Below are 14,510 nucleotides of genomic sequence, written 5' to 3' on the forward strand. Positions count from 1 at the left end.
TTTCAAATCACATTTATGATATATTTTTTTAAAAAGCAATTGGGAAGATTTCTCCACCGGGGATCCCCCTGTGATAGACTGAGGAGAAAAGGTCAACTTTCTAGGACACATTTTGATGCGCGATGTGGGTGTAGCCAGAGACCCAGAGAGGTCTCCACAGGAAGATGGCTGAGCATCCCCTGCTCTACCTAATAGAAGATAGATTCTCTTTCACTGTTGGGTTCAATCCAGTTTGACCAGTTGGTGTTCCTCACATTGTGGTGTAGTGGTATATGACCAGAAGGACCACAGGGCACTGAAGGAAAATAAAGAGGATACGGTTAAGCAAATTCCACAGTAGCCTTATAGCATAGGTGTCAAACTCGCGGCCCTCCAGATGTTATGTACTACAGTTCCCATCATCCCCTGCCAGTATCATGCTGGCAGGGGATGATGGGAACTGTAGTCCATAACATCTGGAGGGCCGCGAGTTTGACACCTGTGCCTTATAGCTATCAGGTTCCTCGTCCCCACCAGCAAACCAAACAGCTGCGACTCACTCACCGCGAACATCAGGATAGCAAAGCCAAACCAGGAGACCCCCCAGGCATAGCTGTCTACTGCATGTTTGATGTGTTCAAAGCAGCCCTGGAGAAAGGAAGGATAAACTGGGTGGAAACTTCTTAAAGAGGAGTGGAACAAAAGACACGTGAACGTACGAAGTTGCTTTTTGCTGAATCAGACCTCTGGCCCTTTCTGCACAAACCCTCCAAAAAGTTTGCAAAACGTTTTCAGTCCCTTCCCGTTTGTCCACACTCGCCCTCTTGAAACGGTTCCTGGCCGTCGTTTTGTGATGGTTCCTTTCAAAAATTATCTGTGGATTTGATGCGACATTGCTCCAAAGCCTCGTGCTGCAATTCTCCTAAATTGTGCACAAGAGACTTCAAAGACTCTTGACCAGAGGTGGGATCCAGCAGGTTCTCACAGGTTCCCGAGAGTTGGTTACTAATTATTTGTGTGTGCCGAGAGGGGGTTACTAATTGGTGATTCTGCCATGTGATTTTTGCCTTAGTTACGCCCCTCCTCTCAGCAGTAGCGCGCAGAACTTGAAGCAGTCTAGCAGGAGGTGCACCGCCGTGCGTGGCAGCCTGCACCTGCGTGCATTCGTTTCCCGCCCAAGGACCGGCGCAGCGGCTGGGTCCTTGCCACAGCCCCGCCCAAGAATGCCCCGCCCCCAGAATGCCCGGCCACGCCCCCGTCGTGCCCCACCCAGCCCCATTCATGCTACAACACAGTTTGAATCCCACCACCATGGGAACCTGTTACTAAAATTTTTGGATCCCACCACTGCTCTTGACCCCCCCCCCCAATAAATATATATTTTTAATGACGAAAATAAACAGGCGAGCCAATGGGGCAAACTCAGAAAACGGCGCTGAGAAAGAAGTCCAGGGACTGCAGAGATGCATGGGAAAAGTTTTAAGGAGATTTAACAAGTGAAAACATTTTGAAGGTGCTCCAGCAAAAGAATGGCTAAAATAGAGGATTTGTTTGAAATGTTCTGAAGTTGGAAATTAAACCTTTTTTTCTTTTTTTGGAGTGGGGAACTTTGCAGAACTCCTTGGAGGAAATGTTTTATTTCCAGCTGCAAAACATTTTATTTTGGTTGTGCAGAAAGGGACAAAGTCAGCCTTGTCTACTCAGACTTGCAGGTCTCGAAATGGATTCCTTCACCTCACCTACTATTACCTGATCCTTTCTAACTGGAGATGCCAAGGATTGAAGCTGAAACCTTCTAAATGCCATGAGTTGCTCTATCACCGAGCCACCTTAGTTGGAAAACCAAATCCAGCAACATCAGAGCCAACTGGCAGAGAAGGTCCTATTTCCCAGTGGCCTTTAACTGGACACATCCAGAAACGAAGCTAGGACTTTTCAAATGCAGAGCACACATCATACATCTGAGTCGTGGCTTCTTTCCAGATGTCCAGTGTGCGGCTTCTTTCTCCAAGTTCCAAAGGGGAACATGGAGAAGAAGGCTTTATTCAACTCAAGCCAGTTCCGATCTTCTCACAAAAGCCTCCAGGAACAGCAGCCGAAGTGTGGAGGATTCCCCGTACCTTGGAATTGATGTAGTCAACGTGCCCCAGTCTGCAGCCCTCTTCATTGATGATGATGAAGTTGGCGTCCCGCTTGCAACAGTAGAATGGCCAGGGGGCCACCACCTCAGGGTACCTGCTGCGGAAGACTGAGGTGTAGTTCACCCAATCCATTGGACTGTTGGTACCACAGCATTGTTGCTGGAGGGCAAAGAGAGGGGAAAAGATTACACTGGTTAGGATTTGTATCTCCTATTGAAAAAACAACCCCCAGACATCCTCTGTTTTGGTTTTTGAACTGATCTACCAACCCATGAAGTTGCCTTATCCTGAATCAGATCCATGGTCTACCAAGTCTGGACTTGTCTCCGCTGCCTGGCAGTCACTCTCTAGGTTCTCAGGCAGAGACTGTTACCTCCCTCTTAACTGGAGATGCCAAGGATTGAACCTGGGACCTTCTGTATGCAAAGCAGATGCTCTACCACTGAGCCACAGCCTCACCCTGCCTATTGCATTCAGGAGTGGTGGAAATATTCAGAGGGCCTGGAGCAGACTTAGAGAGGCCTATCAGCAGCAGTGGCAGCCTGTTGCCGAAAGGGAGGGACAGGGGAACAAAATTCCCTAGGCTCAAGTGGTAGGCACCTGAATGCATGCTGCAGTCATGAAGTTACCATTTTTTCCTAGTCTGGTTCTGCATTGCAGCCACTAGGGGTGCAGGGAAGGCAGGAGACAGGATCTGGGAAGAAACCGTTGCCCTCAGCCTCCTAATAAATGATGTCAAAAGGAGCAGCCAGGAGAGTCAGTTCTGACTCTCCTGGCTGGTCCTTTTGGCAACGTTTATTAGGAGGCTGAGGGCAACGGTTTCTTCCCAGATCCTGCTAACCCCATCAGCCAAGCCAGCGCTGGAGCAAGGCAGAGTCAGCCAGGACAAGCTACAGCCCTGGCCACGATACAGCCTCCTAATAAGGCTGTTATCTCCAGAGGTCTGAGGTTTTCCTCGTCCTTCAGTTCCACTCAGCTCCATAGTTTTGTCTGCACAGCCAGATCTTGCAAAGGGCCAGTCTGGTTAGTGCAGTGGTGGCGAACCTTTGGCACTCCAGATGTTATGGACTACAATTCCCATCAGCCCCTGCCAGCATGACCAATTGGCCATGCTGGCAGGGGCTGATGGGAATTGTAGTCCATAACATCTGGAGTGCCAAAGGTTCGCCACCACAGGGTTAGTGTATTGTAGCAAAAAATTTTTTTTTTAAAAAAAATAACTTTGTTGTCTTTTTTCCTTCATTTCTTTTTTTTTTCATCCTTCGTTTTGCTCTCATCCATCCAGGATCCGCCATTACTGTATCCCCAGTTCCAATTTTGCTCCCTTCCCCCTAGTTTCCTATCTCAACTCCTTCTCATTCATCCAGGTTGGCAATTTAGAAAGCATTTTAAGAGAAATATAGCTTGCTGATACTATAAACAGAAAAGGGGGAGTTCATGTTTTCCCATAATCTATCAAAGTAGTAAAAAGATGCTTCCCCCCACCCTTTACTTGTATGATAATAGAATGTTAAATCTGCCTTAGTGGTAATAAATGAGGAACAGAACCTAGGATTTAGCTTAGCTTCCATTGCAAACAGCATGGGGGAGGGGGGGTCTGGAGATAATCTGGACCAGGATATTCTGATTCCTTGGCTCTGGAATCCCTAAAATCATCCTGATTGACAGATGGATTGATATTTTTTATTATTAGATATACATGGTAACAACCAGCCAAGAGGAAGAAGAATTGTTTTTAATACCCAGCTCTTCTCTACCTTTAAGGAGTCTCAAAGCAGCTTACAATCACCTTCCCTTCCCCTCCCCACAACAGTGAAGTAGGTGGGGCTGAGAGAGTTTGAAGAGAACGGTGACTAGCCTAAGATCACCCAGCAGGCTTCATATGGAAGACTGGGGAATCAAACCCAGTTCACCAGATTAGAACCCCGTCGCTCATGAGGAGCGGGGAATCAAACTCGGTTCTTCAGCTCAGAGGCCACCACTCTTACCACTACACCGTGCTGGTGTGGTGATTTGTTTGATCACACTATTTTATTTGGTTCAGGGTCATACGGAGGCAGGTGGAATCGTGGTTTGCGGGATCGTGGTGGCTCTCGGCAGCCTTGAGCAACAGACTCAGTACATACAATAAAACTCCAAAACACAATTTATTTAGATGTATAGACCCCACTTTCCCCCTCAGTGTGGATCCAAAGTTGCTTTCCTCTCATTATTTTATCCTCACAACAGTGCCATGAAATAAGTTAGGTTGAGATGGATCACCATTAACTATTCACAGCTCTGGTGTGCCCCCTGACACCTTTGGTTATCACAGCTATCACACTTTGGCTAGGTCCATTTCCACCCCCTGACAGGAGGGTATAGGAAGGAGTGAGGGGTGTCATGCAAGGGAGAGGACAGAAGGGGAGGGGGCCCAGCATCTGGACATGGCCCACTCACCCTAGCGGAGGGAGGGGAAGGGAAGGGAGGGGTGGCATGTAAGGGAGGGAAGGGAGTGAGGGGTGGCATGCAGGGAAGGGGAGGGGGCCCAGCATCTGGACATGGCCCACCCATCCTAGCGGAGGGAGAGGGAGGGGGAGGAAGGGGTGGCATGCAAGGGAGGGGAGGGAAGGGGAGTAAATCTTAATGTTGGACAGCAGAGGTTAAAAGAGGAGAAGTGTCAAGACTATTTCAGAGAAACCTTCCTAATACCAGCTTGTTCAAAAACCAGGAAACTAGTCACTAGGAGCGTTGCAGAGTATGCACAAATTCCCAGAATGCCCCTTAGCAGTGAATTGTTTTTCTCCTTTAGAATTGCAGATATGCCACTTCCGTATATCCCAGCTGTGACCTGGATGGGCTGTACGCTGTGGCTTCTGCCACCAAGCCACCATCTGGCCTTGATGATTCCACAAGCTGGCCAAGTCTAGTTCTGGGCAGTTCTGCTCCGTTGTGGGGTTGGGCACTTTACCTCTATCATAAAGCGGTTCCACATCCGGGTAAGCTCCCGGCCTTGGTGCGTGTCAGCGGAATAGTAGGTCAACATCTGTTTGGTGACCAAATTGGAATTCGAAACCACCTGGGTGGGGAAGAGAGAGGAAACTATGCTGGTGAACCACATTCCCAAACTTCTCGGCCTGAACCATGTAGTCTGAGAAGCCTGCTTTGCAAAGAACCCAGTTTAAAAATATGTGCAAGGATTGGAAGGGCCCTCTTCTTCCATCGAAACCTGCCCACTTCTGAACGCTTGAGGTCCTAAACTCGCTGCTGCTATCTGAGGTTAGCAACTGGGGGCAGAACGTTTCCACCAGGCACATCCTACCCATGGAACGTTCTCCCCAAAGACAATTATCAACCGCTTCTTCCCAAATGTTATGGACTACAGCCAGCAGCAGGGGATGATGGGAACTGTAGTCCATAACATCTGGAGGGCCACGTGTTTGACACCTGTGCATGGCAAAGACAGTGGACTGTAGTGGGAGAAGAAAGTAGGGAAGTCCATCTCTGCAAAGTTTGGGGATGGTTGGATATACCTCAGTGGTTCTAGGCCACAGGTGTCGAACTCGTGGCCCTCCAGATGTTATGGACTACAGTTCCCATCAGCCCCTGCCAGCATCATGCTGACAGGGCGTGATGGGAACTGTAGTCCATAACATCTGGAGGGCTGCGAGTTCGACACCTATGTTCTAGGGGTTCGGTAGGAAGGGTTCTGCACTCCAGATACAGGGACTACACTTATCAGTTCCCTGACAGCATGGCCAATTGGCCCTGCTGGCAAGGGCTGATGGGAATTGTAGTCCATAATATCTGGAGTGCCAAAGGTTCGCCACCACTGTTCTAGGCTATGTTGATTTAATAGAGAGGAAGCAATTCCAGGCTAGATCCTATTTGAAAAATAGGGAAACTGGACTCCAGGTGGGATCTGGGAATTCCCCAGAATTACAGCTCATTTCCAGACCACAGAGATCAGTTCCCCTGGAGAAAATGGATACCTTATATACTCGTGTATAAGTCTATTTTTTCAGCACATTTTTTGTGCTGAAAAAGCCCCTCTCGACTTATATGTGAGTGAGGGTCCCACTTAATTTTTGTGTGCCGTTCCTCCTCTCCCGTCTTTGCTCTCCTCTGCCTTCTTCTCTGCCTCCCCCCTTTCAGCCGCTTTCACAGCCTCCTTCTCTGCTTTGCTCTCCTGTGCCTTCTTTGCCTCCCCCCTTTCAGCCGCTTTCACAGCCTCCTTCTCTGCTTTGCTCTCCTGTGCCTTCTTTGCCTTCTCCCTTTCAGCCGCTTTCACAGCCTCCTTCTCTGCTTTGCTCTCCTGTGCCTTCTTCTCTGCCTCCCCCCTTTCAGCCGCTTTCCCTGCCTCTGCCTTCTTCTCAGTGGCGGCCGGCCTCTGGCTCTCGGCGGGTGACAGCCAGTCAATCTAGGTGAGCTGGACAAGCTGCGGGATGGAGAGGTCGGTGGCAGAGACCTTGGGATTGGTGAGATGGGGGGCCAGTGGCAGAGACCCCCAAATAATGCCCGGACCGTATCTATTTTTCATTTTTGCAATTTACCAGTAGCTGCTGCTTTTCCCACCCTCGACTTATACTCGAAACAATAAGTTTTCCCAGTTTTTGGTGGTAAAATTAGGTGCCTTGACTTATATTCAGATCGACTTACACACGAGTATATACGGTAATTTGGAGGGTGGACTCTACGACATCACACTGTGGTCCTTCTCCTGCCCAAGCGCCACCCCCCAAATCTCCAGGAGTTTCCCAACTTGGAGCTGGCAACACCCTCCCACCACCACTGGTGGCCGAGGAGGACCTGGAAACCCTACTGGAAAAGTTTGTCTTCAAGAAGAGATGCTTGTAGAGTCAATGGGTTGCGCCCAAATGGCTTTTCTGCTGGTGGTAAAAATGGACCACCCAAAAATCTTTGCTGTGGGTCACAGCACTATGGAAGAAGGAGTATTTGATGAGATGGTGTCAAGATATTTCTGAAGAACAATCTCAGTTTGTTTAACTTTCTGCAGCCATGCCTGAAGGACCACCTTACAAAGCCCAGGAAGCTTGTAATGTAAACTGGTTGATCCTGTAAGAGACACTGGCTTGAAAAAGTTTGTGGAATGAAGCTTTAAACATTGGCCATTTGTGCACTTAGAATCATAGAGTTGGAGGAGACCCCAAGGGCCATCAAGTCCAACCCGCTGCAATGCAGGAACACAATCAAAGCACTCCTGACAGATGGCCATCGAGCCTCTCTTTAAAAAAAACTCCAAAGAAGGAGTCTCCACCACACTCTGAGGTAGTGCACTTGTGGTCTCTTCACACTGAGCATACATCCGCTTCGGGTTTGATTCTTGGGGACGCGCATGTTTTCCCCTCTTTGGCACACACTGCACTCTCAGATCAGAGAATCCCCACAGATTCCAAAACCTGTTAAGTAAAACTTTTTCTTGCCTTTTGCAGGGAAAGTGAAGGGGATCACTGGGCGTTAAGCTCCCTTGCTCCTCCTTGCCTCTTCCTGTCCACACAACAACAGTTTCTCCCACTCTTTGGGCCACCATTTTAAAATAATCAGAAGGGCTTCCTTTTTTATAATTTTAATGCTGAAACTAACGTAAAACTGACATGCCTAGGAAAGCAATGATAGACCAAGGACAGTGGAGGGGAGGAAGGTGGCAGGCAACCTCCCCAAATGACGGCTGCCCAGAAACAACACGGAAACAGCAGGCGGGCAAAGTGGCGGATCAGCTCGACTGGGGACACTTCATGGGGATAATCCCTGAGTAAACAAAAAAATTACCCCACTGCAAAGCGAACAGCCATGGGGTAAACAGTACATGCATAAATGGGCATTGACTACTCAACTGCTCTAGCCACTGAGACAGGCAGCCATCGTTACTCTCTAGCATTGTTCAGAACCTTGTTTTCCAGGGTACCATGGATCACATTCCCATCAGCCCCTGCCAGCATGGCCAATTGGCAGGGGCTGATGGGAATTGTAGTCCATGAACATCTGGAGAGCCACAGGTTGCAGACCCCTGCTCTAGCCAATGGCAAAAGAAACACTCCCATGTTCCCACAAGTGCAGAGATCACTGGTGTGAAGACACCTGGCAAGTCACATGGCGCAAAGGGGCACTTATTTTGTTCCACAATATGTGCAAAACAGAATTGTTCATGAAGGCCTGTTTATACATAGTGGAAAGTCCCATCAAGTCACCATTGACTTTTGGCAACCCTTTTGATTTTCAAGGCAAGGGATGTTCAGTTTTGGTTTACCACGGCCAGATTCGGTGTTGGCCTTCCTCGGTGGTCTCCTGTCTAAGTACTAAACAGGACCAATCCGGCTTAGCTTCCCCAGTCTGATGAGATGGGGATAGCCTGGGCTATCCAGGCCAGGGCATAAAAGAAATAAGGTTGCCTCGTCAAAATGGCATCATTGCAAAACACCCCCTTCCATACTTACGAAGTCACGATGAGTGTAGGATGTGATGGAAGATGCGCATTCAAACATGTAGACAACCACGATCAGGACCAGGTACTGAGGACAGTAATGAGAAAGTGAGATTCCAGCAGGAATCATGACAGCAAGTCAACCTTCTCAGGTTGAGACTTCTCAGGTAAGCGTAGCTAGGGGAAATGGAGCCCAGTGCAAAATCAGAGTTTTGCGGGGGGCCCCCCCCATGTTCATTTGTGTTTTTTGTATTGTTTAGTGTTTTTTTTCAGTTTTTGGCCTGCAGAGGACGTAGTTTTTAGACTAGCAGCATCAAAATTTCCGGGTATCTTTAGAAGGCTCTCCTGATGATGCCTCCCAGGTTTGGTAAAGTTTGGTTAAGGGGGTCCAAAGTTATAGACCCTCAAAAGGGTAGCCCCATCTACTATTAGCTCCCGTTGGAAACAATGGGGGATGGGGCACCTTCTTTGGGGGTCCATAACTTGGATCCCCTGAACCAAACTTCACCAAACTTGGCTGGTATCAGCAGGAGTGTCGCTGGACAATATTCTGAAATTGTGGTGCCACTATCCTAAAAACTGCACCTCCTGCCGGCCGACAAAAATAAAAACACTAAAAATATCAAAAATACATTTTGCTGCCCCTCCAGGCGCCCGCCCGGTGCGACACACACACCCCTGTCCCGTGGTAGCTACGCCACTACTGGAATTTCTTTGAAGAAATCTCCTGGAACATCTTCAAGTCAACAGGGCTTTTAAAAACAAATCAAACCTCTGAAGCCTATTGCCCAGCGACCATTTTGAAATGGCTGTCAATACAATATGTCAGGCTCCACCTCCTGCTTTCCCTGATTCCATTCACAGCAACTTTATCTCATCCCACCACCTGGATGTTCAAAGCTTCCCTCACCCCCATCCCTATAGTGACGGAGTGACTCAGGCTTTTATCTTAAAGCTGGCGTTTGCAGACTCGCCCCCTTGTCGCACTCACCAATAACACCATGAGGCGGTTGCCGTGCACCAGGCTGATGATACCCAAGATACAGATGCAGAAGAAGGCAAAACCAGTGAAGATGGAGATCCATGCTCCTGCGAAGACGTCGTCTTTGCCCGAGACCCCCAGGATGGGGTAGACTTTGTACGGATCAGCTGTTACCCAGACAGACTCAGCATATAGAGCCAACCCTGCGAGCTGCATGAATACAGGAGGCTGTTAGCATGACCTGCAGTCACCCCACACTCTCATGGTTTTTAGGATTCTAGGGCCAAGAGCAGTGGCGTAGCTACCACAAGGCAGGGTGGGGACAAATGCTCTGGGCAGGCCCCTGTTTGGTCACGTGGGGGGCAAAAATTGCCCCTCCCCCTTTCCCACTTGGCCCTGCCCTGCCAGGCCCGGTGGAGGCTGCAGCCGAGCACCCCTCGGCCCCTCCAGGCCCAGCCAGGCTGCCTGGGACTGCTGCCAGCTCAGGTAAGTAGGGCATATCTGGTCATTGACTGTAAATAAAGTCTTCTTCAGGTAAGTAGGGTGCAGGGGGGGGGTAGCTACCATGTGGCATGGGGGCGTGGGGGGGAATGGGAGGCGCCATTTTCCCCAGGCACCATTCTTGGCCCAAGAGCTCCCTCTATTAGCAGAGGAAGGAATGTACAATGGTTTCAGCCTGCAGCCCACCATACTCACCATGATTACAGCGTTGCCCATCACCAACAAGCCCCCAAGAAACGGTGACCCTTTTTCTGCCATGTTCCCTAGATGTGTCTCCTTTTCAGCAGTTCAGATTCTGAAGGAGCGGGAAAATAAAATGAAAGTGCTTGGGATGAATTGTTTGGGGCAAGAACTTCTCCCACCAACAGAGAAGGGGTTGAGATTACAGTTCTGGTTTTCCCATAATTCCACTTGTGTAGAACAGCTATCTTAACCCTCAAGATCATGAAACTCCACCTCCTGGGGTTCCAAGCCCTTATGAAGCAGCTGTATTTCTTTGCTGGCATTTGGAAGAACCTACTGCTAGTCTGCATGGACAGAGACCGAGGATACCACAGCTCCTGCCTCTTTGACAATGCTCTGAGTAGCTGCCTTCAGAGTAGAGTTACTCAGTAGAGCAGAGTATTCCTTTCAGATCTGCCCTTCACTTGGGTCTTTCACATCCTGCATGTGAGCTCCCAAAGGCACCTGGTGGGCCACTGCGAGTAGCAGAGTGCTGGACTAGATGGACTCTGGTCTGATCCAGCTGGCTTGTTCTTATGTCTTCTCCTCATTATAGTAAACCTCTTCGTTTCTGGCACTTTTGGTCTGCTGCTCCTAGTCCTACCCTTGACAAAAGTGATGTCATAACTGGCCCTCCCTTCCTGTCACATGACCATTGTCTACAGCTCACTGTGTTCCATATTGCCTGGGGATTTAACATGGGTATCTGGTATGGAAAGGTTGAAAACAATCGATATAAAAGACACCTGCACAAGCTATACTCTGTCTCAGATAAAGATGTTAGTGCAGTCAGTTGAGATGGAGCGGTCGAGAAAATTGTATGCATCCGCATTAGAATATAGTCCTGAACGAATATGAGAATTATCTTCATTTTTATGCGCTGCCTTTGTCAAAGCTATTATTTTGTGCATTGCTGACTATGGTACTTTGATACAAGAGCTCATAGTTCATTGGGTGACTATCGTCGAGCTATCAAACGGATAGAGGGAGCAGGGCTAGGTAGGCACTAGGCCCCAGGGAGAGCATTCTACAACAAAGAAGATCCAGCATGTTGAGTTCTATGGCAGAGGAACATACAACCCTACTAATATCTTTTTGTGAGACAGAGTATAGTTAACATGTCCCCCACAATCACAAACCCCTACCCTATGCCAAGATACTAAAAAACAACTGCTAAATCTTTGTGTCAGGGAGTGATCTTTGCTGGAACTTTGGAATCGTGCACAAGGAAAAAGCTTTTTTTGTTTTGTTTTTAAAAAGAGAGTATTATGAACCATCTTCCTCCACCAACCCCACTTTTGTGTTGAAATAATCCATTTTACAGCTTGTTTATGACAGTGTCTCTTTATAGAAACAGATTTTAAAATATTTAACTAAAGCAGTAAAGGGAGTTTAAAATATTAGTTTTAAGCGCATCTGGTGACGCATTACTGGGCCAGTGTGTGCGGATTCGGATAGGCATGTTTTAGTTAAAAGAAAAAACAGCTCCAACGATCTCTCACAAAACAGCTGTACAAAATGTGTGGCTGTGGATGAGCTGAATAAATTGCAATGCATTCTCACTCCGTGAACTGGCTCAATGGCCTTTACATAGCAAGGAACTCTTGAATGTGGCTCTCCTAGAGATAGAATTGGAAGCCACTACCTCTCGCAGTGAGGCCTGGAATGAGATCTCTGGATGAGTCTCTGGTCGTTTCCCCACTTACCTGCTGCTGCGCGCTACTCTCCCCAGCAGCTGGTCCCCGGCACTCTAATTACAGGGGCATCGACAACGCAGTTGCCCTGACGCTGCCGCTGTCGTACCCCCTCAGCGCGTGTCATTCCTGGCGCCTCGAACGGCATCTTTGATGACCTGCTCTGGGGAAGCCCGAACGCACAGAAATGACGCGCACTGGGAGTAGTGCGTAGCAACCTTTGGTCGAGGTAAGTGGGGAAACGACCTCTGATTTCCAGAACATCAAGAGCAGGTCCCTGGAGAAAACTGCAGCTTCAGAAGGCAAACTCTGGTCGATTTCACACGAAGGCTTTAAAATGTTTGCAAAACGTTTTGCAGATGTTTTGAAAATACACTTTTCATGTATTGTCAAAGACTTTCACGGCCAGACTGAGTGATGGGGTTCTGCAGGTTCCCACCACTTCGGCAGAACTGGTTGTTAAAATGGTGCTTGTCAACAACCAGTTGTTAAATTATTTGAATCCCACCATCGGAACTGGCTGTAAAATTATTTGAATCCCCCCACTGGCCAGACTCAATTGGTTGTTGTGGGCTTTCCAGGTTGTGTGGCCGTGGTCTGGTAGATCTTGTTCCTAACGCCTACATCCGTGGCTGGCATCTTCAGAGGTGTATCACAGAGAAGTGTGTTACACACTGTGTCCAGTGAGAAGGGAACGTTTAGTGGGGTTTATATTGTCGATGTCCCAGGGTGGGGTGCCAATCAGTAGGTGTTTGGGTGGAACTTGCTATGCAAAGGTGTGGTTGACTGCATTGTATCACGGGCTGGCCACAAAGGAGGCACAAGGCACGGTGTAGTGAACACTCACAGCTTTACTTGATAGGCAAAGAAACTCACAGCTTTACTTGATACAAGTTAGGTCAGGGGTAGGGAACCTGCGGCTCTCCAGATGTTCAGGAACTACAATTCCCATCAGCCCCTGTCAGCATGGCCAATTGGCCATTGGCCCTACCCCTGAGTTAGGCAAAGAAGCTCACAGAAGCTCACTGCTCCGTTGGTGCAGCCAGGTCCACTCAAACAAAGTCCTCAAGAACAGTTCAGCAAAGTCCACACAAAGTAAGTCCACAAGTTCAGCAACACAAGGTCAGTACAGTTCACACAAAGGAAGTCCACAAGCAGAGTTGTAATCTGAAAGTCAGGTCTAACGCAAGGTTCAGTGCAAGGCAGCCATCAACGTGAGCTGTCGTCATCTGCAAAGGAACGAACCAGCAACCAGCCCTTTTTATCCATGTGGTGCTGATTGCCATGCTTCAGGGAGTTGAGTTCGTGAGCTCACATCTTGCTTTAGGGAGCCAAGTCTGTGAGAGCACCTCACATTTTAAGCACCAGTCAGTCTGGCTGATCGCAGTTGCACTGTCAGGTCCCGCCGCAGCCGCTGCTGGCGCTGCTCTAGCAGGGTAGGGTAGGCTGACCAGACGTCCTGCTTTTGGCGGGACAGTCCCGCCTTTAAACAATTTGTCCCGCGTCCTGTGGGTTCTTCAAATTGTCCCGATTTTTGGGAGGCTGCCGCACTGCCTTCTGGGGTGCAAGGCAGTGCGGCAGCCTCCCGTGCATGTGGCCGCAGGAGCGCACGGCCTTCTGGGGCTTGCCGTTTGCTGCCCTGTCACGCGCCCTGTCACGCGGCCGCCTCCCCCCGTCCCGGATCACAAAGGTGACCATCTGGTCACCTTAGGGTAGGGGTACTAGGAGGACTGCAAGCTGGGGGGGGGGGCTTGAGGTGAGCTCTGGGACTGTTCTGGGGGTGCTTGCTGACCTGACCCTGGTTCTGTAAGGCCGTCAGAGGCCGGTGTGGCCCCAGCTGGTTCCTCATCCTCCAATGAGTCACTGCTGCCAGGTCTGGCTTCAGGGGTCTCACCTCCGTTGGAGTCAAAAGACCGGCATGACAGGCCATCATCCTTCCTCACTGTCAGACACGGCGGGAGAACAGACCCTGACAGCATTGTATTGTGGGGCGGGGTTTTCAGTCCATTTACATTTGTATTTGCATTCTCTGCAGTAGCAACCGTATTAGTGAATGCAAATCCTGTGTCTGGGTGGAGTTCATTGTCCATGGACCTAGCATGACCTTGGCCTTTGATTGTGGTGTTTTTAAGTACTGGTAGCCAAGCTTTGTTAATTCTCAGAGTCTCTTCCTTCTTGTTGAAGTTCTGGCTCTGTGATTGGATCTTACTGTTGCTTGCGCTACGATTGGGTGTAAGTGGTTCGGTTCCATTGGTCAGCATGCACACAAAGTGCAAAGGCAAATTTTCAAGAAATTCAGAACTATACCAAAAAAAATCACTACCCCTTCAATGGTATTTTAAATCAGAATATAATAGTATAAGAATATAATGCTAATAACCACAAGAATCTGCTCCATCCCCATATTGTAGTCGACCCACGCGGTCAGCGTAAGAACGAGACGAGACGCGGAGATAACATCTGGTGGAGATCGCCAGCAGCGGGAGACCGGAGGCCGTCCGTTCCTAGCGAATCTCCCGCCTGCCGTTCCTGGCACCTTTTATTGTTACTCTATCAGCGCGTAGGAGGGG

At 49.0% G+C, this 14,510-nt stretch overlaps 1 protein-coding gene and 1 non-coding gene across 2 annotated transcripts in view; both read right to left on the reverse strand.

Annotated features, from left to right (window-relative positions):
- The window catches only part of UPK1A (uroplakin 1A), a 28,401-nt gene continuing 13,891 nt past the window's right edge, over nucleotides 1–14,510 (reverse strand). Inside the window, exons 2-8 of the mRNA XM_048499269.1 lie at nucleotides 10,220–10,319; nucleotides 9,533–9,733; nucleotides 8,555–8,629; nucleotides 5,071–5,178; nucleotides 2,100–2,279; nucleotides 544–627; nucleotides 1–295 (exon numbers count right to left, since the gene is read on the reverse strand). Coding sequence (XP_048355226.1) covers nucleotides 251–295; nucleotides 544–627; nucleotides 2,100–2,279; nucleotides 5,071–5,178; nucleotides 8,555–8,629; nucleotides 9,533–9,733; nucleotides 10,220–10,282 — 756 coding nt within the window. The 5' untranslated portion in view covers nucleotides 10,283–10,319 and the 3' untranslated portion in view covers nucleotides 1–250. The remainder of the gene's footprint in view (nucleotides 296–543; nucleotides 628–2,099; nucleotides 2,280–5,070; nucleotides 5,179–8,554; nucleotides 8,630–9,532; nucleotides 9,734–10,219; nucleotides 10,320–14,510) is intronic.
- TRNAA-UGC lies at nucleotides 2,506–2,574 on the reverse strand. The gene has a single exon. It is a non-coding gene; the product is annotated as a tRNA-Ala (tRNA).

Source organism: Sphaerodactylus townsendi, linkage group LG06, assembly GCF_021028975.2.
Source record: "Sphaerodactylus townsendi isolate TG3544 linkage group LG06, MPM_Stown_v2.3, whole genome shotgun sequence".
NCBI classification, from domain to species: domain Eukaryota; kingdom Metazoa; phylum Chordata; class Lepidosauria; order Squamata; family Sphaerodactylidae; genus Sphaerodactylus; species Sphaerodactylus townsendi.